The sequence below is a fragment of the Myotis myotis genome, unplaced genomic scaffold, assembly GCF_014108235.1.
Source record: "Myotis myotis isolate mMyoMyo1 unplaced genomic scaffold, mMyoMyo1.p scaffold_m19_p_18, whole genome shotgun sequence".
Classification (NCBI taxonomy): Eukaryota; Metazoa; Chordata; class Mammalia; order Chiroptera; family Vespertilionidae; genus Myotis; species Myotis myotis.
This window is the reverse complement of record NW_023416322.1, coordinates 43,287,248-43,308,216: the sequence shown is the minus strand read 5'-3', so window position 1 is coordinate 43,308,216 and position 20,969 is coordinate 43,287,248. Positions and strand designations below refer to the sequence as shown.

General features: G+C 52.3%; 2 protein-coding genes and 10 non-coding genes across 12 annotated transcripts; 2 read left to right on the top strand and 10 right to left on the bottom strand.

Moving 5' to 3' along the window:
• Positions 1-616: 616 nt before the first annotated feature.
• On the bottom strand, positions 617-3,150 carry ABT1 (activator of basal transcription 1). The gene is made up of 3 exons (XM_036344875.1): positions 2,877-3,150; positions 1,508-1,713; positions 617-1,366 (listed from the first exon to the last, which is right to left on the bottom strand). Exons 1-3 carry the CDS (start codon positions 3,115-3,117, stop codon positions 986-988), a joined length of 828 nt encoding a protein of 275 aa, XP_036200768.1. The 5' UTR covers positions 3,118-3,150; the 3' UTR covers positions 617-985.
• A 1,927-nt stretch (positions 3,151-5,077) lies between these two features.
• Positions 5,078-5,150, top strand: TRNAA-AGC. The gene has a single exon. It is a non-coding gene; the product is annotated as a tRNA-Ala (tRNA).
• A 1,047-nt stretch (positions 5,151-6,197) lies between these two features.
• On the bottom strand, positions 6,198-6,285 carry TRNAY-GUA. The gene is given in 2 exon segments: positions 6,198-6,233; positions 6,249-6,285. It is a non-coding gene; the product is annotated as a tRNA-Tyr (tRNA).
• Positions 6,286-7,687: 1,402 nt separating this feature from the next.
• Positions 7,688-7,760, bottom strand: TRNAK-CUU. The gene has a single exon. It is a non-coding gene; the product is annotated as a tRNA-Lys (tRNA).
• Positions 7,761-7,850: 90 nt separating this feature from the next.
• TRNAK-CUU lies at positions 7,851-7,923 on the bottom strand. Its single transcript has one exon. It is a non-coding gene; the product is annotated as a tRNA-Lys (tRNA).
• Positions 7,924-8,173: 250 nt separating this feature from the next.
• TRNAP-AGG lies at positions 8,174-8,245 on the bottom strand. The gene has a single exon. It is a non-coding gene; the product is annotated as a tRNA-Pro (tRNA).
• Positions 8,246-9,250: 1,005 nt separating this feature from the next.
• TRNAI-AAU lies at positions 9,251-9,324 on the bottom strand. Its single transcript has one exon. It is a non-coding gene; the product is annotated as a tRNA-Ile (tRNA).
• Positions 9,325-9,838: 514 nt separating this feature from the next.
• On the bottom strand, positions 9,839-9,910 carry TRNAA-CGC. The gene has a single exon. It is a non-coding gene; the product is annotated as a tRNA-Ala (tRNA).
• A 952-nt stretch (positions 9,911-10,862) lies between these two features.
• On the top strand, positions 10,863-10,935 carry TRNAK-UUU. The gene has a single exon. It is a non-coding gene; the product is annotated as a tRNA-Lys (tRNA).
• Positions 10,936-14,662: 3,727 nt separating this feature from the next.
• On the bottom strand, positions 14,663-18,583 carry HMGN4 (high mobility group nucleosomal binding domain 4). The gene is given in 3 exon segments (XM_036344894.1): positions 14,663-16,197; positions 16,200-16,365; positions 18,403-18,583. Coding segments are annotated over 2 exon segments (273 nt in total). The 5' UTR covers positions 16,305-16,365; positions 18,403-18,583; the 3' UTR covers positions 14,663-16,029.
• Positions 18,584-18,641: 58 nt separating this feature from the next.
• Positions 18,642-18,714, bottom strand: TRNAV-CAC. Its single transcript has one exon. It is a non-coding gene; the product is annotated as a tRNA-Val (tRNA).
• A 471-nt stretch (positions 18,715-19,185) lies between these two features.
• Positions 19,186-19,258, bottom strand: TRNAR-ACG. Its single transcript has one exon. It is a non-coding gene; the product is annotated as a tRNA-Arg (tRNA).
• Between the last annotated feature and the right edge of the window lie 1,711 nt (positions 19,259-20,969).

Below are 20,969 nucleotides of genomic sequence, written 5' to 3'. Positions count from 1 at the left end.
CACCAGGATTTCTTGGACAGTGTATGAATAGTAGTGGTAATAGGAAGTATCTTCATTCATTCTTGATTTTAATTGAATATTTTAAATGTTTCACAATTAACTTTGAGATGTGTAGTAAGATCTCCCTGGATGCCCCTAAAGAAACTTTTGTATTATCAGACTGTAAGGGTTTTTTATTATAGAGTGTTAAATTTAGCTAAACTTTGATCTACTACTCTATTTGCCCAGCTTGGATACTGGATTCTGACCAGTTTGATCTCTACAAGGCCGTGTGGAGACTTCTGTTATGGTGACACGTTTGCAGTCCTATGGTTTACAGGGAGCGCCTCTGGGGCTGCTCTGCATGTTGTCTGCGATGCTCCCGTCTGAGCCCCAACACGAGGCGCACCCGAGCGGGTCACTGTGCCACTACGTCTTGGCGGCGCTCACCTGTGCACTGCTTTCCACCCAACACTCCACCCCGGGAGCTGCTTGTGATTACAGTTCACCAGGCTCTTCCAGACTTCTGTTCATTCTTTAGGAATGATCTGGAAAAGTTGGTGAAAAAACGACCCCCTCTGAAGGCTGTGATCAGGAATCATACCTTCCCACGGCCCCTTACACACCACACATCCACCATGATGCCTCTGTCCATTTATTCTTAAATACCTGCCCTTTCCTATGCGATTCCGAATGCCAAGGAGTACGCGTTGGTACGTGCTGTCATTCACAGCAGCGTCTAGTGACTTGGTAAATCCTAAGTTAGACAACTGGTTGTCAGATGAGACAAAACAGGCATCTGCAGTTGTCATAATCATGCACTAGCATGAATTAGGTGCTTCAGCCAGGCATGTGCAATAGTTGGAGAGGGGAGGAGAGGCCCAAACTATATCTGGACACTCACCAGAAACTCCTGGTCTGAGAAACAAACTGTCTGCCTGAGTAGCCATTATCAGCTAGACAGAACTCTGGGCTGGGCTGGGAGATGGAGGGGACTCCCTGCCCCTCAAGAGTCCTTGACCACCACGGGGTCCCCCATGCTCTCTGAGGGCGGTGGGGCTCCAAAGATCCTGGCGAGGAGCCCTCGGTTGGAGCGAGCCTGGTCCTGAGCATTTGCCAGGCGAGCCCGTTCACGACCCCCTGGACGAGCTGCCTTCCGGGCCCTCAGCTCCTGCTCAGTAGGTCGCTGGGCAAAGGTCCAGGAGCCATTCGGCCGGGTAGCGTCCCCATCAGCAGCAAGGAAGCGCTTCCCCCGCTCCACACTTCGAAGATAGAAGTCAGTCTCACGCTTAGCCTGGGCAACCTCGGCTCTCAGGCGCTGCCTGCGCACCTGGCGCTCAAAGGCAAGATGCTCACTGAGGTGGGACCAGGTGAAACGGTGCAGGTACTGTAGACAGGAAAACAAAAAAAGGTCTGGGTAGGACAGGCCAGGGATGGAGAGAAAACAGGAGGGGGCAGGGCCAACAAGAGGTCACAGAGGTGCCGGGCTGGGGTTGGGGAGATGCTGCAGACAAGCCTATCCCCTCACCTTGAGGTTCCAGAGGTCATAACGGAAGGGGCTGCGCCTGCGGGCACCCATGGGTGTGTTGTGCAGACTGGCGGCCACACGCTTGGCTACTCGCTTGTCCCGGAACTCCACCCAGCCCTCTGTGTAGTCCTTGCTGTACTTAGACCGCTTTTTCCCTCCCGTGGCCGAGGCTGCCGCTGCCTTCTTCTTGCGCCGCACGAACCCACCTGTGTGCCAAAGAGAGAGCAGTGGTCATGGAGACAGGCGCAGCAGCCACTCACTGGGTTCTCAAAACCTGCCCGCAGACCGGGATCCTACTTCAAGGTCTTCGTAGGGAAGGGAGTTGAGAACTGCAAAGTCCACCCTTTCTCCCTATGCCTAATTCCTTCCTCAATGTTAACTCCTGTCAGAATATAAATGGAGCCACTTAAAACTGGAACCAGAGCTGACATCCCAAAGAACTGCTTTACATGTTTAGGCCTCAAACCTCTGGATGTTTAAACGGCAAAATAACTTTTGGATTGGGCCTAAAACAACTTTGTGCCCCAAAGAACTCTGCAAAGATAACAAGAAAGCAGACACATTGACTAATGAACTGATAAGTACCAGGCTGAAAATTAAAAACACTGTTTAGAACCAGCATCCCGATGTTATCTGCACCTATAGCAATGCCTTCCTTCTCTTGATGCAATTGTCCCCTTTTCTCATAAATACCCTTTGTGTGTTTGTCTCAAAATCAGAGCTAGACTTTTTGGGCCTCTTTTTTAAAATATACTTTTACTTATTTCAGAGAGAAAGAGAGAGGGAAAGAGAAACATCAATGATGAGAATCATTGATTGGCCTGCACGCCCACTTGCCGGAATTGAACCCGGGACCCTTCAGTCCGCAGGCCGACGCTCTATCCACCGAGCAAACCAGCTGGTGTTATTGGGGCTTCTCACGAATCAGTACTTTCTGAATAGCTCTTCTTATTGATCGCAAATAAATGCTTGTTGCTTCTCACTTTGCAAGGCCTTTAACTTGCAAGGCCTTTGCAAGGTGCTAACACTCCTGAATCAGGTCTGCCCTAAAACCTGCACAGGCCCCGACTGCACTTCCGGTTAGTGCCTGCCGGGCAGGTGGGGGCGGCTGATCAGACTGTCTCTTCACCTCGCCCGAAAGGACAAAGGGATGTCTTCTGTTCTGAGAAAAAGCACTGCGATTTCATTCAGGCTGTACGCATTAACTACCTGGCAAATTCGGGTGGGCGGAGGCGAGGTTAAAACCCAAATCAGCTCTCCGAGGATAGGCTGCGGGGCTGCGCCCCACCCCGGCCCCTACCAGACCCGCACACACCGTGGACTCACCCCTCCACCCCCCACCCCTCGCTCCTCGGACCCGCGCACTTACCCTCGGGCTGGAAGAAGACGCGCCCCACCTCGCCGTAGGCGCTGAGAAGGTTCCGCACATGCAAAGGCCGAAAGCGGGGCGGGATGTGGCCCAGGTACACAATGCCAGGCACCACCCGCTTCTTGGCGCTTCCAGCCGCCTCTTCGGATTCCTCCTGCTCCTCCTCCGCTTCTAATTTCAGGTCTTTCTCTTCTAAAGGCTCCAGCTCAGCTACTTCCTTCTCCGACTCCCCCGTCGCCATGCTTGCCGAGACGCGAAGCACGACAGCCGTAAAGCGCCGCGCCGTCGGACGCGCGCTGCGTGCGACGCCTGCGCGAGGGGGTGGGGCCTATGAGGATTTTGACCAATGGAAAGTCTAGGCTTAGTGCAGAGGGCGGAAGTGGGTCCTAGCTCAGCGGGAAATTTAAACCAAGAGCGGTGTTCAGAGATTCAGGAAAGAGGAAGTAGCCTGACTTCCGGGCTAGAGATACCCGCCGGAAAAGGCTAATCCGGAAATGTAATACACCCTGCTGAACGCCTTGTGAGACGTGAAACGGCGGGATGCAGCTGGCTTCTCCCGGATTTGGGGAGTGGCTGAGTGTCTTATGTGGTGGCGGGATGAAGCACGGCTGCATGGATCGGAGGCACCACCTTATTCGGTTTTCTACAGTGCACTGTCCTCCGGCAGCCTTGCGGCTTTCTTACCCGCCATATTGGCTGTTAAAGGGGCCGTGCGCAGGGCGCGCCAATGGCCACAGGAGGGCGCCCTCGGCCAGTTTCCCGTTTCCCTGTGTCCTTCCCGTGACCGGTATTGCCTGTCACCCACCCTCCCTGGAGGTAAACTAATGGGCTCCCCGTCAGCACTGCCTCTCAGCACTGATGTGGTTACTCGTATTTGAAGGCTGAATTCCCCAAAGGAGGTTTGCTAAGTCGGCCTTTGTAAAATGTCAGTGCTCAGTGTGTGCTCCGGCAATACGGAGTGAAGACCGCATCCTGGGGACCGCGGCAAACCCTCACTCCCAGTTCCCTGCCAGCCTTGATGAAGCTCCGTGGAGCTCTAGCTGGTGTGGCTCAGTGGATAGAGCGTCGGCCTGCGGACGGAAGGGTCCCGGGTTCCATTCCGGACAAGGGCACCTGCCGGGGTGCGGGCTCCATCCCCAGGAGGGGGCGTGCGGGAGGCGGGCGATCAGTGATTCCCTCTCATCACTGATGTTTCTATCTCTCCCTCTCCCTTCCTCTCTGAAACTAATAAAAGTATGTTTTTAAAAGAAATTGATACAATAAAAATAATTTCCCTTTTTTTAAAAAAAGCTCCCTGGATCTGAGCGATGGGCTGGTGCGGGCTGCTTTCTTTCATTCCCGTCCTGCACCTGCACGCCTAGCAGAACCATGGAAAACGGCAGGAGTGGAGGCCACGCTGAGTTCTGCGGCTGGGCACGTGCTGTCCGGGGAGGAGGATGGCGACAGCAGGAGGTGGCGAGAATCGAGGCGAGGCTGACAGTAGCCTCTCTGCCATGAACGGTGGGCTTCCACGCGCACGGAGAACACGAGGTTCTGAACTCTCGTCTAAGATGGGGTGGGGGCGGTGGGCTTCTTACCACAGGAAGTCATCCACTTTTGTCAGCCCTGATTGCAATTTTAAAAAAGAAAAGGCAGAAGGAAGAACAGGCATCAGGACACTGTCGGGCTCTGGGACGGCCATCCTGCAGGTCCTGCGGAACTTAGAGACAGAGGCACTTCCTTAAATAAGATGCTCCACGTTCTCCATTTTAATTTTGATCCTCTTGCCCCAATTTAATTAGATTAAAAGTAACACGGAACCTCAAGGAGGACGTTTCTGAGCTGCAGCTTGAGGCGAAGCAGTTTGAAGGTGCAGATGCTGGGTGAGGGCCTCCCCATGGCCCGAGACACTGGTTTCCCGCCCGGAGGCCCCGGCGCCTCCTTCGGTTCCCTGCCTCCGCGGGTGGATTCGTGTTGAATAAACTGGTGCCCAGTGTCCGCCGCCTCCGCGCTGAGCCCGCTGCGCTGCGCGAGTGTCTCCAGACCGGACCCCCTCCGCGCCCGCATTCTGTCCTGGGGCTGTCCGGTCACCTTCGACCCGCAGTCCACCCAGTCCCATGGGCCGACAGGTCAACTACAGCTTGTGTCAGAAAAAAAGAAAAAAATCTAAATTCTTTCCAAATATTAAAGTGGGTCAGGGAAGAACAGGGGACCCACAGGGCGGGGAATTAGCTCAAATGGTAGAGCGCTCGCTTAGCATGCGAGAGGTAGCGGGATCGATGCCCGCATTCTCCAACTTTTAAACAAAATAGCTGCTGAAACCCTCTCACTAACAGACCCCCGTCAGGGTTCCGGACCTCTCAGCGCCCATTTTCAAGGCCGGGTTGGCCGTCGCGACCAGCGCTCCGATACTGCTGGTCACCTCATCTGCATGATGGGACAGGCGGGGTCAACTTTTGGGGATTCCTCTCACGTCTGCAGATTTGAATGAAAAATGCTGGAGCTTGAGAATAAAGATACAAGACACTGCCGGGCACACAGCCCGCGGGCAACCCTTCTCACCCACAGAGGACTCCTCAGGCGTCCGGGGTCACATTGTTGAGACGGGGCAGAAATGAGATCGACACCACATTACGAAATGCTTTCTATGGTTAAGAAAATCTCTACCTGGTATTTCGCAAAACGGGCAGACAATCGTACTGATTTCTCTCTCTCTTTTTTTCTTCTTCTAAAATATTTGTTTCTCTTGTAGCAGAGGCTCTCAAACCTCGCAGCACGTTCAGATCACCTGGGAGCTTTGAAACCGACCAGCGCGAGGGGCCTCCCTGCAGTGGCCCGAGCCTCCCGGTGATGCTGACGTCCACCAGCCGTTCCCGGCGGAGGCTGAGAACCGCCTTCGCGCAATTGAAGGGCGTAGCGGGCGTAGCGCGGGGCGCCCCCCGGCGGGCGGGGCTGCCGCGTCCCCCGAGAACATCCTTCCGGAGGCTCCTGGCTCTCTGGCCACCAGGGGGCGCGCGTGCTCCACCCGGTCCCCGCGGTCGGCGGGTCAGCCAGGCGGTCCTCCCCTCCATTCCGCCCCTCCCGCTCCGGGTCCCTCGGGGAGCGGATTCGCGGCTCTGGACGCCCGGCCGGGGCTCCGGACTTCCCTGTGGCACCGGCTGTGCGCGAATGACGGGGCTGACATCTGATCGCGCGTATCTGATCTCATGGTGACGGAGAATAAAGACATAAAAACATAGATTCGTTGCACAATAAAGATAGTCAAATGGATGGCCACCCAGGAATTAAAGGGTTGGGGATGGAAAAGGAAAGAAAAAAAAAAGGTTGGCGCAAAATGTTGGTTCCTTCGAGCCGGATTCGAACCAGCGACCTAAGGATGCCTGGGAGCCTCCGCTACAGTCCTCCGCTCTACCAACTGAGCTATCGAAGGAAGCGCGGTGCTGGGCTTCCCTCCGCAGGTGCCAACTCTGCGCTCTCAGCTCCGGGGCCCGCGACCCGGCGCGCCCGAGTCCTGGATTAGTGGGCCCGGACCGTCACAGGTCCGCTACTGTGGACCCAGGAGAACATGGGAACCTGGAAGGAGAGAAGGCCCTGCCTCCTGTCACTCTCCTTACTCACCCCCTCCCCTCTTTTTCGTGTGTGCACGCATTCCTTGAGCTGTAACGTTTGAAAGAAAGTTGCAGAAATCATGACTTTCCTCTTCAGCCACGTCGGCGTGCACACCCTGTGGCAAAGTCTACACAAGCCATCGGTATCCCCCCTTAAAACACGGTTTCTAAGCCATCCCAGGCTCAGACTGACCATGTGTGAGACAGAGCCCAGAAATCTGAAATGTTAGGAATTCCCCAGGTGGTTCACATGCACAGCCAGCCTGGGATTCCCAGACGCAGGCGTTTCCATCGCGTCGTCCCGAGGCCCGGGAGGACAGGAGGACAGCGTCAGTGAAGCCAGCGGGAGGAGTGTGGTTAATCTGGCTTTTAGAGTCAATGAAAAAGTGTATGCGTCCACTTTCTCTTCTCGTCGTCCTGGGTGTTTTGGTGAAACCCATACCAATGAACGTACGAAAGCTTCCAAGGAATGATAAAGGAAGACGTGTGCAGTGGATTTTCACAGAGAGACGGGGGAGTCTCAAAAAGTCTCGGCCAGTTTGACCAAGGGACTGATTTTCAACTCACTCTCTGACAACAGCCACATTCGCTCCATCGGGGACAACACTGGTGAAGTACAGGGCGGACCTGACCGGGTCCACAGCCAGCATGTATCTGTTCGAGCAAAAAGGGTGCCTGGTGCGAAGGAAGTGAGCAAATGTCAGTGGCTGGACACTGGGAGTCGGGGGTAGAAAAGCAGTTTGAATTTTCAGAACCCTTTCGATGTTATTTTGTAGGCAAGTACAGCCCGTCGTGGCTCAGTTGGTTCTTTTACTTGCCATGGGGAAGGAAAAAGGTGGGAAACAGCATTATCTATTGGGCCCATTAAGGTGTAGGAGGCAATGGTTATAAGAAATGCGTCTTCCATGTTTCCATAACGACACGTGCTCAAGACTCTCCATGGACTTTGCCGCCTCTGAGCCTCTGCCTGTCAAACTGTTCCCTGTGGATCGTTTTGTGCACCTTCAGACTCCACCTTCCCCAAACATGTCTGCACCTTCTTTCGCATCCAAGAAGCTTAACTATATAGAGTGAATGCCCTTCTTGACCAAGTAAAAAACCAGAGAAAGGTATTCCCAGAGGCAGGAACCGTAGCCGTCCCCAGAGTTGGGCTCTAAATTTTCTCATGGGACAGCGGCGAAAGACGTCTTCTTTTAAAAGCGTAGGAAGTACATTAAAAGAGCTCGCCCAACGTGGGGCTCGAACCCACGACCCTGAGATTAAGAGTCTCATGCTCTACCGACTGAGCTAGCCGGGCACCCGTGAGGGAATGCTCCAAGTACTATGACACGAAATCAATTAGGTAAAACGTTGGAAGCAAATTAAAAGAACTTGCCCTAAAAGTAGTCGCCCAACGTGGGGCTCGAACCCACGACCCTGAGATTAAGAGTCTCATGCTCTACCGACTGAGCTAGCCGGGCGTTCGCGATGCTTGCTTCAAATGTATAAGGAGAATACTAAGACTCTTGTGAGAGATTTGAATATAAGATTCTACATTTTTGTTTGATGATTTGCTTTTGTTTTATAGGTAAAATAACATGAAATTCAAATAATGTAAGCATCCTATGAAGTTATTAGCATGCATTGCACGCACTTGGTCCACATCTTATTCTCCCTAACCCATATTGGCAGATCACAAAACGTAGTGACAGAAAGAGGCAACAAAAACCTGGGCTCGTCCGGGATTTGAACCCGGGACCTCTCGCACCCTAAGCGAGAATCATACCCCTAGACCAACGAGCCGCACGTGCTCGTTTTCCTCCTGAATATATTAAATACATAGTGAATTTCTGTTATTTGTTTTTGTTCTTGTATTTCATGTATAGAAGTGTACAACTATAACCCATATTTTCTTTTTCTCCCCCTCTCCCTCCCTCGCTCCTCTTTTTTTTCTATTTTGAAAACCAGGTCAACGCTGCTCTCAGAACTTCCCGGGGTTTCCCGCAACCCAGCTCTCTCAAGATCGTATAAAACCTTTTTTCTCAGAAGCCCTTGACCCATCCTTTGCAATAAACCGTGGCGTTTGTTAGGAACCAGAAACCTGCGCCGGTTCTCTGGGGCGAGGCCCCGCAGGCTGCATTTTGACAAGGCCCCTGAGGCTCTTGCAGCTGTAAGCGCGGGGCTGACTTGGCTCCGCTCGCGTTCCCAAACCCACGTGCAGCTGTTGATTTGGTCTCAGCATTTCCCACGGAAAATAGTGAAAATTTTCTCAGCAGGATGTGAAGCTGTGAGATCGTAGTAAGTCAAGGAAATGGGCTGCACAGGACTACAGGAGATGCATAATTGAGACGCTAAAAATCCGTTCTGGTGAAACATGAAGCCGATTTGACAGGCGTCACATCAGGAAATGACCGAGCAGAGTGACAAGTCGGTGACCCAGGGCGAGGTGGATCCTGGAAAAGGGCTCAGGGCGGGACCCTCCGATGATCCACCCGAGGGGCGATACTGAGACCCGCCTGCGCACACGGGCCCCTCGTTCCAGTCGCTCAAGACATATCCGCGTTGTAGTATTTGGAGGGAAGTGCTTGGCCAGCCCATGGTGACACTTTTATTTCTGATGAATTTAATAACTGCTTAGGTGTCCTGCAGCTTTCCCTCTGATCCAGAGCAAACGCTGTGAGCACCTCGCTGGCGCAGACTGGTGCTCTGGGCAGCAGGCGGGCTTGTGATTTATCTTTTCTGGAAAATGAACTCAGTGTCTGAAACATCGTGAGCTTCACCGCGGCAATGGAAAAAGAAAAAAAGCACTGGCCCGTACGGGGATCGAACCCGCGACCTTGGCGTTATTAGCACCACGCTCTAACCAACTGAGCTAACCGGCCAACGCGTTTGTTTCCTGAGAAGTTAGCAGAAGGGACTTGTAGCCTTCACGTTGCTTGTTTGCTGCTAGTGCAGTGCATCCCAGCAGCGGAACTCGCGCACACCGCGCTGGGCTTCTCCTTTTCCCACTGCTGCTCCTATTTTTTCGTGGCGCGACACAGCAGCCAGGGGTTAGCAAAAGGCCTCCTTCCCTTTCTCTGTTCGCAGGATAAGATTTCTGTCCTTTATAAAGACCAGCTAGACACCAAAGACGGCCGTTAATTTAATGAGTGCTGGGCAGTTCTCCAGGTTGCTTCTCTTCGGCCTCTCAATTGGGTGTGTTTTTATATTTTTCAATTGCGTTTCAGGTGAAGATACCCCAAAAGACTTTTCAGCAACTTAATTTCCTTTTCTACATAAACAGTTCCCGTCGGTGAGAGAACACTGTAAGAAATTTATGAAGGGGAGGATACAGCATAGAATCATTGGACATTTTCAAAATGTAACTTCTGATTGTGTCTAAGTACAAAATGAGCCTGGAGATGCCGGGGATCGAACCCGGGGCCTCATACATGCGAAGCATGCGCTCTACCACTGAGCTACATCCCCTACCCTGTGAGCAGGCTCTTTGTTGTTCTCCCCAACTTTTAAAATTTGATTTTTCCCCTCAGCAATTCCAGGATTTTCTAAATGTTAAAGTTAAATTATTCTTCATTTATTCATAAAAACCTTGAAATGGTTGATGACACAACATTTATCAGTATTCCAAGGAAGCCTCGCAGTCCTAGGACTTTCGTCAGCTTTTAACCTAGACACACAGGGATAGAGCGAAGTGCCTGAAATCTGACCAGGAAAAGGAGAGGACTCTCCCCTAAAAGCTGACTTCTTTTCTTTAATCTTTTGTCCAAAGACAGCTGAGGTCCAGCACGAAATCAAACCGTTTCCTCTGTCCCCTTTTCGGTGTCCAAAGTGCCTTGGAAAAAGCCCAGGATATACGCTGTAATAGATGCATACACAGTGCGTATAAATACATACGGGACTGCACAGAACTCAGTGCATCAGGAACTGCAGCTCCTGGGCATCCCGGAGAAATAGCCCAAATATTCCACCCTTAGGCCCCAGCAGAGAGCTTTCAAAGGGAAGCCGATCCGATGCTGTGCTTTAGCGGGTCGATTAAATCACTTTTTCCAAGGCACTTTGGACACCGAAAAGGGGGCAGAGGAAACGGTTTGATTTCGAGCTGGGCCTCAGCTGTCTTTGGACAAAAGAATAAAGAAAAGAAGTCAGCTTTTAGGGGAGAGCCCTCTCCTTTTCCTGGTCAGATTTCATATATATATGTAAATATAGAATTTGGGGGCATCAGCATTAATGTAATAGGGTTGACTTCTGTCTTAAAGAAAATCTTCGTTGTAGCTGAGTTTCTGTCTTTAATAGTATTAAGAAGCATTTTCAGATCGACTAGCTCTGAACAGGAATCACAGATAAAAATTCTAAAATGACTTTCTTCTTCGATTTTAGACGTCTGTTAAATATAGTTGTTTTGAGGAGTTGTCTCGCAAGAGCCCGGATAGCTCAGTCGGTAGAGCATCAGACTTTTAATCTGAGGGTCCAGGGTTCAAGTCCCTGTTCGGGCGTCTCCGTTTTTCTCGCCTGTTTATGCAATTTTGTTCCAGTAAATAGTAACAGGTAGGAAAGCCTTCACAAATCACAGGTTGATGTCGCTGAAAAGTGAGAGGGAATCCTGAGCACGGTATCGAAATCTTAAGCTCGGGCCTGTTCGGAAAATACGTATTTGTTGCTTCTCACGTTGGCCTTTTATTTTTGGGTGAACGTATCTGAATTAGTGGGTTGAATTATAATTTATCTTTGTCTCAACTCAGTACTTCATGTGATGAACTCCATCTGGTCACCTAAAGGAAATTTGAACAGGCGCAAAAAAAGTAAGAATAAAATTACCAATATCGGCATGGGGGGGGGGGGAGGCTTTCCATGTCCTAGGCACTGTATTAAGCATTTTTTCTGGGTTTTATTTGGGGACTGGTGAACTTGGATGATAAAAGAAAAATCTTTAAAATCTCTAACCTTTAACTGAAATTGAGCATATTCTTCATGTATGAATGTAAGCAACAAATTACAGTCGGAAGAGAAGTAGCTGTGGCTTTGTCGCCAAGAGAAATCGCAGGTATTTTCATGTCACAATACAGTTGTTACCAGTATCTCCTGCTTCAGTATCTGAAGACACAGCTGTCGAGAGGGGTCTTCCTATTTAATGTATATTTAATGCCTTGCATTAACGAGGAAGCACGCATGTGACCATTGCAAATCATTTCAACGGTGTGGAAACTATTTCGTAGTATAATTGTTTTCCTTGTTACCTATGTTTCGGGTTTTGGGGGCTTTTAACACCAAAATCTGGAGAAGGGCCCCAGGGCCTCCGTCAGCACCTAAGGGGGAGGCAGCCCCGGCCGAGCCTGGGCGGACCCCCGGTGCTGGCCGTCCCCTTCCGCCCGGACTTCCCTCCAGGAGCCGAGACCGAAGCCCCAGCCCGGTCTGCGCGGGGCCGAGCGGCAGCGCGGGGGGAACTTCCCGCTCACACCTCCCGGCCGCCGGGGAACCACCGCGCCGTCCCGCTTGGCCTTTGGGCGGGGCCACCGAGAGGCGGCCCTCCGAGCGGCCTAGAGGGGACCCGGAAGTGAGTCCGCTGTGCGGACGTGTCCCCAGGAAGTTCCGGTAGGGCTTCCGTCCGTCATTCCTGTGATTCGGCCGGGAGCCATGGAGGGTCCTGGCGAGGAGCGGTGTTTCCTGTGCGTGGTCGCTGGGACCACAGTTGAGACTGTGTCCCTCCGTCTTCCCAGCCCCCGCCGGACCAGTGCCTCCGTTGTTGAGATTATTGTTACATGTGATTTTTGTTACACGTGATTATTGATACATGTGATTATTGATACATGTGATTATTGATACATGTGATTATTGATACATGTGATTATTGATACATGTGATTATTGACAACTCTGGGCCTCTCAGGCTGTCTCAAGCCAGACACAAATTCCCAAATGTTTATGAACTAGGGCGTTAGTGTATGACTTTTCAGATAGGCATGTAAGTGCCCAATGCATCGGAAAAATGGTTTAAAGGCGGATATACGTTTTCTTAACTTGCCCTTTCCCACTTCAGGGATGTTTCTGTCTAAAAAATTGGCGTCCTTGAACAGAAACAGTGTTCCTCCTAGTTTTATGTTGTTGAAGACGTACTGGCGCTCTGAGTTCCAAGACCACTTTCTCCTGCAATTTATTGTCCTTTCATCACTACCCTTCCTTATTGGAAATTACAACTGCTTGGCTTGCAGAATATTTTCATTCCTTGCATTTAAAGTGAAATGGGGATAGTAATATTGAATTCATAGTCATGGAATAAAATTATGCTTATAAATCATTGGGCAGACACAGTCCTTGGCAAACAATAAACAAATTTCCACTTCAAATTCACCCTTTTGCTTTTACAAAGCAAATTCACCTTTTGCAAAGAAAAATTCACCCTTTGCAAAGCAAATTTTTCCACTAAAATAATTTCAAAAGCTTTGTAACAAAAATCTTATGCAAAGTTGTTGTTTAAATTAAATATTTTATTGCATGAATATAGTAATAAACATAAAATACTTTTTAAATGTCAGAAATACTTATAATTTCCTTATAGTGGATTTCCCACCCACTTGTGGCAATTGCATGTACATATTCATAAATTGTGACAATCCTCAGGCATAATAGTCGCTACAGAATGATTAATAACATTTGTTAAACATTTATGGTTTGAAGGATCTGCCAAAATATTTGTGCAGAACTTAACCTTTGAAAAGACTTCTTCAGTGGGCCTCATCACTGGAGAATATGGTTGCAGGAATAGTAAGGAATGCCTCGTCTCACCAACGAGATCACGTACTTCCTGGGTTTGTGGAGGCTTACATTGTCCAAGACCAACCACACATTCTCCAAGTGATCTTCATCCAATTTCCACAGTAATCTTCGGAGAAATTAGCAAAAAGAAATATTTGAAGTAACTGAGGATTTGCAAAAGGGTGAATTTGAAGTGGGAGACCTGTATTTAACTGGTCTTCCTCCTTTAACTCTTCCCCCCTTACACACACAGCTCATGCATCAGCCACATACATACCTTAGATTGTGTCATTTCTCTTGTTCAAAATTCTAATGGTATTCTATCACAGAGAAAAATCAAGCCTGGAGAGTCATCCATGTTCTGGCCCCTGGCCATCTCTGCAGTCATATCAATATCACTCTTACCCTCACTCCGGCTCAGCCACTCCGGCCTCCTGGCTCTTCCTCAGCATGTCTAGTTCCACCTCACCTCTGCATTTGCTATTCTCTCCGCTGGAATGTTTTCCCCTCATAGTCACATCTCTTGCTCTCTTATTTCATTAAGTGCTCTGTTACAGAATTTACCAGGCGACCGGTAAATACACAAGGAGTACTCAGAGATTCAGGAAAAACCCATTTATTTTCAGATGCACTAGTACAGTGACTCAGGGGAGTCAGTCTGCAAACCCTGAGTGATGAATATGGAGGAAGCTTTCCCTTTATGCCCTTTGGTTTCTTTGTCCCCCAAATATGGCAGGCTTCCGGACCTTTCACGGGCTTTGCGAAAAGCCCTGTGTTTGGGATGGGGGATGTGAGATTACACCCAAAGGCCTGGCCTGGCTCCAGTGCTGATAACCCCTCTGGGGGTTGTGTATGGTTCCTGTTCTATGGCCTCTGTAAAATGGGATATTCTGGGAAACAGGTTCTGCAAGACAGGACAGGCATCAAAGGAGTTAATTATGGGCCAGCAGGAGAGTGCCTTGGAAGGCAGATTCCTGGCACAGACTCAGATTGCTAGCCGCCCCCAAATGTCTTACATCCCCCTTCACTCTACTGGAATATCACCTAACCACCCTATCAAAGTAGTACCACTTACACGTCTAAGTCCCCTGTCACATAAGTGTGTGTATTTCCTACCGCACTCACCCCACTAGAATATAAGCTTGGTAGAAGCAGAAACTTTGTTTTGTTCACTGTTGTACTTCCTACCCACTCCCTGGGCACCTGGACAATATCTAGCATTAGAAAAAGGAAAAATGGTATATGGTGGTAAAGAAACAAAAATTGTTTGCATATACAGAATAATCCATGATTGTCTATGTAGAAAACCCAAAAGAGTATACAAATATAAGAATTAATGAGAGGTTAGCAAAGTTGCTGGATACAAAAATCAACTTTTGCTAAAAACAAATGTAGTTAACTAAAAATGTGCCATATAAAATAATCAAAAAGTATGTATAAAGTCCCTACGAAATATTAACAAAAGAAGATATTCATGGAGAAAATTATAAAACTTTATTGAAAGATATTTAAAGATCCTAAATAAATGAAGCTATACTAGGTTCATAGATTGAAAGACTCAACACTGTAATTTACAAGTTCAATACAAATCCAATAAAATTCCAACACATTTTTGTTTGTTTGATTTAGAACTTGCCTAGCTAAACATAGCCAAGACACTCCCAAGGAAGGAAACTTTGGTGGAGGTGCTGGAGGTGGGGGGTTGGATTTGTCCTGAGATAGCAAGATTTTTTTAAAAAGTTGTAGTACTCAGGATTGTATAGCACGGCCACAGGTTAGACAAACTGGCCGGTCAGTTAGACTAGAAACCACCATCAGATCCCACCCTCCCCCTCCTCACACACAGAAACTTGGTTTATGGAAGAGCAGTGTTACAGATCAGGGAGGAATGGATAAACTTTTCAAAAACTGGTGCTGGGATGACCACTTATCCATATGGAAAAAATATCATATTGAACGTCTACCACGTATGTGTCACAAAAACCAGTTCAGAAAGGCTAAGGATACATGGGAAAAGCAAAACTACAACTTTTACAAGGCATCTCTATGATAATATCTCCATGAATTTGGGTAGGAAATGGTCCCCCTCCCACTGCCAATTTGCTTTCCCCCTTTTTCAGATACTTAAAAACACACACACAAATGAACAACAACAACAACAAACAAAATCCCCCGTTACTTCCAGCAGAATATGGGTAACAATCTATAAAATTTTACAACTTACACACACACACACAGACACACACACAAATTTTACAGCTTCCAAAATCCTCTCCTCAAAAAGTCAATCAAATCTTCGTTCTGCTTTGAACAGGAAGAGTTCCCAGAAGGGAGAGAGATGTTATAGGAGCATGTTCACAGGTCAGCTCTGCCATCAGAAGAAATTCTAAAGCCGCAGGGTTCTCCACGGGACGATCCACAGCCGGGAAACAGAAACCTTGGCCCTTTTGAGCAAAACCGTCGCGCTGCCATCAGAAAGCCTGAGCACTGCTGCCCAACGCGGCCGACTGCAGGGGGCCGAGGCCAGTCCTGAGCTGAGGGGTCAGGAAGGAAGACACGCTGCTCGGCTCCCCCACCCTGTCCGTCTTCTGAGCCAAAGCGGCGGGCGCACGGAGCCGAGAGTAACCTTCAAAAACGAGGACAGAAGACCCGTTCCCCGGTTTATCCGGCTGCTAAACTCTATCAGTGGTACCTGCCTTTTCCACAAAAGACAACAACAAAGTGTCTTCGTGCTAACATTAAAAAACCACAACCCCGCATTTTTATAAAACTTGATTAAAAAAATAGTATTTCAAATAGTAGAGCATTAGGAGCACAGCGCTACGCGCAAAGTCCACGTCACCCGGCATCCCCGGGGCCTTCCGCTCTCTGCGCCGGGGCTGCGGCGGCCTCTCGGGCTCCGGGAGGGCTGCTTCCCGCCGTGCCCGCATCGGCTTTCCCCTTCCCGCCTCTGGGCGGCTTCCCCGCCTTCTTTGCAGGGGCCTGTCTGGGCCGGGCCCGGGCTTTGCAGCAGCCGCAGGCTGGGCGGACAGCCGCGCCGACTTCCTCTGCGGCTCCCCCTTGCCCTTCACTCCGTCGCCTGGCGCATCCCCCTCGGCCTTCCTCTTGGGCATGGCGGCCGGCCTGGCAGGCGGCTTTTCTCGGCAGGGCTCTCCCCTCTTCCTCCCGCGGCCCCTAGAACGGTTCAGGGAACAAGACACAAACAGGGGAAGCCATAAAGGGAAAGACGGACAGGCTTAATGACATTAAAACTCAAATTTGATTATCTTAAAATTAATCTGTGTATATAAAAATATAGCATAAAAATATAAAAAGATAAGTTTCAAGCTGGGCAAAGAGATTCATAACACATATAACTGACAAAGCATCAGAATCCAGAATATGTAAAGAATTCCTACAGGTCGATGAGAAAAGGACAAAGTGAAAATATGAAACCAATGGGCAGTTAACAAGCACTTCTGAGAAGAAACATGGATGGTGAATAAGCACATCAAATGTGTTTTTTTGTCTTTCTTCGTGAGTCTGTCTCCACTGTCCATGGACCAAATCCCACTTCACCCAATATGCACCCCCCCCCTCCCCCAAGAAAACAACAGCAAAAGAGAAAACCGAGACAATCCTCACTCCCCCCCAGCGCACAGGAGGCCCTGGTGGCCGCATCCTTTGGGTCCCTTGGAAGGTAGTTCTCCGTGGGTGCGGGTCTCAGACCCACCCCAGTCCCACCCACTCCCCCCTCTGCCCCCACTTAGGGCGAGAGAGGGCCGGGCTGGAGGGAAGGCCACGCCGAGGACGGTGAGCGTGGAGTCTCCGCCTTCTCTCTATAAAAGCCTAAGCGACATTACCACCCAGACCGGACAGCGGGTCGCTATGACCGCACTGGCCACCGGGGGGCAGCGCTCAATGCAGGAGCTGACCCGGGGGAGCCCCTCAGCCACAAGCCCGCTGGCAAGCTCCTGGGTGGTGGCGGGAGCCCCCCGACATCCCGGAGGGCCCCCAGGCTGCTAAAGGGCGCAGGCCGGGCTGAGGGAGCCCCCCGCGCCCCCAGCGTGACTGTCCTGCGTGGGCCTCTGGTGCAGGAAGAAGGGAAAGTGCAGCGGTGCAGGCGCAGGGCTACAGGGCAGAGGGGACATGGTGTCAGCTACCCCCCACCCCCCCGCCACACACACCTCCCCCGAGGAAATGTGGGGGGCCGGAGCCCGGTCCCCCTGGGGCTGAGGGTGTGCGGACCCCGTGGCACTGCCCTCCACCGGCCCCGGGGGGTCCCGGGCACCTGCAGTCACGGAACCGGGGGCGCCTGGACGTGTCTCCGCGGAGCCGGGCGCAGACCGGGCGCCGGCCCCCCGATCGCCCACGTCCCTCCCCGGTGTCTGCGGGTCCCTCCCCGCGTTCTGGGGGGACGCGTGTCTGGGGGACCCGCAGGCCCTCCGCCCGCCCAGGGCCGCGTTTCCGCCGGTCTCCCGTTCACCCACCAGCCGGACTCCGCCTCGCCCTCCGGCCTCTCGGCTCCGTTGGCTTTTGGGGGCCGTTTGCGTTCAGGGGTTTTAGGAAACGGGGGGCGGGGGCCCGGGAAGGAGGGCGGGACGGGCCTGCCCTGCGCTGAGCCGCAGGCGTCGACCGCAGTCGCCACGTGCACGCGGGCGGCGGCCCGGCCTCACTGCGGCCCCGGGTGCAGGAAAGAGGGGGCACCCTGCCCCCCGCCTGGCCTGGGGCTGCAACTAAAAACATCCTGGACCCAGGGGAGCCGGGCCCCGCTTCCTGTGCTGCCGACAGGGCCCCGCGAGGGGACGGGGCCCGAGGGGCAGGGAGGGCGGGGCCCTCATCGCCGGACACACGTCAGACGCCCCATCCCGTCCGGCGCCCCGGGCACCGCAGCGACCGGCTCTGACCCTCAGAAACGGGTGGAAACCGGAGGAAACGCGTCCGACGGGGACCCCGCGGCGAGGGGGGAGCCGACCCGTTTCCCACCCCGCGCGGGTCCCGGCCCAGCGCCCCAGGTCAGAGGTCAACCGGGCAGGTCCCTCAGGCCCTGCACTGCTCGGTCCCTAAACTGGGGGGTCTTTCCGCTTGGACGGGGGACCCTGGGCCCGTCGCTGTCCCCTCCAAGGGGGTTCCACCAGCGACGCCTCGAACCCCGGGCCCGAGGGACCGCCCGTCGCGAGCTCCCCGCAGGGGCTGCGATGGGACCGGAGGCGCCGGGGGCTCCGCGCTCACCGAGTATCCGGACCGAACCCTCGCAGGACCCGAGGCCGGGATGGGCCAGGAAGGCCGCGAGCCGGGGATGCGCTTCCGGGGCCGGGCGGCGGCGGCCTCCCGACTCCGCACTCTCGTCAGCACCACAGCCCGGGCGAGCCAGACCGGAAAAGGAGGCACGTGTTATGAGGTCGTGATCATTTAAAAAAATTAAGTAAAATAGGCTTTTAACTGATCAATTACATGGTGAGAAAAACAGTTGTTTCCGCCCGGTTTCGAACCGGGGACCTTTCGCGTGTGAGGCGAACGTGATAACCACTACACTACGGAAACGCGCTGGCGGTTGCCTTCCAGGGGCCGCTGTTCCTCGCACAGGCTTTGCCCGTCGCCTCCGCTGGCGGCGCTGGGTGCGCATGCGCGAGAGCCTGCTGTGGCGGCCCCCGCCTGTGCGCATGCGCGAGCGCCAGTGTGCGCCGCTCTGTCCAGTCTTTTTTTTACTGGAAATTCCCGGATTGGGGAGAACAAAAGAGGGGCTCCAATCGTTACCTGGAGCCTATCATGGTTGCTTCTCAACACGAATTTGCACATTTTAATTGCTTCCCTTTGCCTAAGGCCCCTTCCAACCACCGACATTCCCCGGAGTGACTGGTGGGGCGGGCGCGCGGGGGTGGGGGTGGGGGTGGGGGACGCGGCCGGAGTGGGCCGCGCGTTGTGGGGCCGCCGGCGGCGGGAGCTTCTCCTGCACCAGCTTCTCCGGCTCCTCCGTGGTCGGCGGAGGGAGAAGCAAAATAGAACTGCGCCCACCGAGCCAGCCAGGAGTCGAACCTGGAATCTTCTGATCCGTAGTCAGACGCGTTATCCATTGCGCCACTGGCCCACGCGGGAAACTGGGGCGGCGGCTCGTCTTCATCAAAACCGGCGGACGGGGCCGGGGAAGCCGGGGGTGCGCGTCCCTGGGTCTGATCCCTCCCCGCTCAGGCCCTTCTGAGGGCAGCCACCTGCCGGGAGCACACGGTCCAGGTGCCTGTCCCGCACCGACAGGGGGTGATAATCTGATAGATGGAGCACCTGAGTTAATCTGAAAAATAATCACGGTGATCAAGTCAAAACTGCCGACATACAACTGTGATCTGTTGCCTGTACGCATCGTGGAAGGAAACGCCAAGTTTCAGCTGTCACTTGTTACTCAGTCAGAATCACATTCCCCCTCCAAGTCACAGACGACCCAGTTTTCGGTTTCTCTCCCAGCGGATGGAAACGGCGCTATCCGCACCCCCACGTGTCCTTACAACATGGTCGGGTCTGTGACCCCGGAACCTGCCCCTTCTCCGGCTTCAGGTGATGGAACAGCCAGCCCGAGGGCCCTTCCACCGCCCGAATGGTCAGCCTGAGACCGGAGCAGAACATAGAGCTCACACCCCGGTTGGAAGTGGTGGCTCCAGGTCCCAGCTTCTCCCAAGACGGGCCCCCGGGCTGTTGCACAGTCCCCTCGACGCCCCGCATGTCCGTGCTTCGCCGGCCAAAGGGAACCCCAGCCGGATCCTGTGGGCGCTGCGCTGAGCCACAGCCCATCAGGGTGGCTGCGCTGCTGATCATGACGCGGCTCCACGCCCTCTGACCATATGATGTTCATCTTATCATAGTAAAGAAACAGGTGCTTATTTCATGGAGTTTCCATCCACCTGTGGGTTGAGTTCGTCGACTTTCAATCTTTTAACAAAAACAAGGCATCTGGCAGAGTCATGCTGCCCCGTCACGTATGTAGGCGGAAATAAGTGCCTTATGGTGTGACCGAGAAATCCTTAAATATTGGGACAGTTTAGAAATACATGTTTCAGCGTTATCACCATGACAACAGTCATCAAGCAAGACGGCCCCGCATAATTACAGGCTTCATTTGGGAGGAGACTTTCACAGCTATGGCGACAGTTTGTAAGCTGTTCGGAGTTTCACTACAGCTGTTTGTTCAGATTCACGTTACAAAGCAGAGGATACGCTGGGCACCGCCACCGATACTCACACAAGCCCCCATGCGAGAGTAGAAGTTCTTGTGAATGCTCTCAATTTGACATCTTATCAAAAGAGATCCTTTGGACAAGAAAGTGTCTCTTCCTGTAGCGTCAGAGGAGCGGGGATCGCCCTTTTATTTCTTTCCGAGACTAGGTTTTCATTGGGCAGCCTTGTGTTTGTTTTTGTTTTTGTTTTTTGTCAGCCTTGTGTTTTTAAGGTGCAGCTCTAGAACTGTGTGAGTTAACATTACAAGCTACAAGCAGCAGGTGGAACCCAAATTTACGGAAAGACCTGCGGTAAGGAATGACTGGAACTTTAATTAAAAACCGTGAGATAGAAAACATGCAGCTTGCCTCCCGAACGGACCTGTTCTTGGTGCTGGACCTGTTCTGGTGTCAGTGTCCCGGGACCGGAGGAGGCGGTCTCCGCGTGGGCGCGGCGGGTCCCCGCCCCTGGCCCCTGGCCCCGCGCCCGCGCCGGGAGGCTCAGTTTCCCACAGCTGCGCGGTTCCTTCGGTTTCTTCCGTCTGCCGGTGTCCAGGCCGAGGCTCGTCTTTCGCGTCTTGGGAAGCATTTGGG

Coding starts and splice junctions, on each gene's coding strand:
- ABT1 (XM_036344875.1), bottom strand. CDS start 3,117: ATGGCGACGGGGGAGTCGGAGAAGGAAGTAGCTGAGCTGGAGCCTTTA. Junction 1,714..2,876: donor CGTCTTCTTCCAGCCCGAGG/GTAAGTGCGCGG, acceptor TTTGGCACACAG/GTGGGTTCGTGCGGCGCAAG. Junction 1,367..1,507: donor ATGACCTCTGGAACCTCAAG/GTGAGGGGATAG, acceptor TCCTGTCTACAG/TACCTGCACCGTTTCACCTG.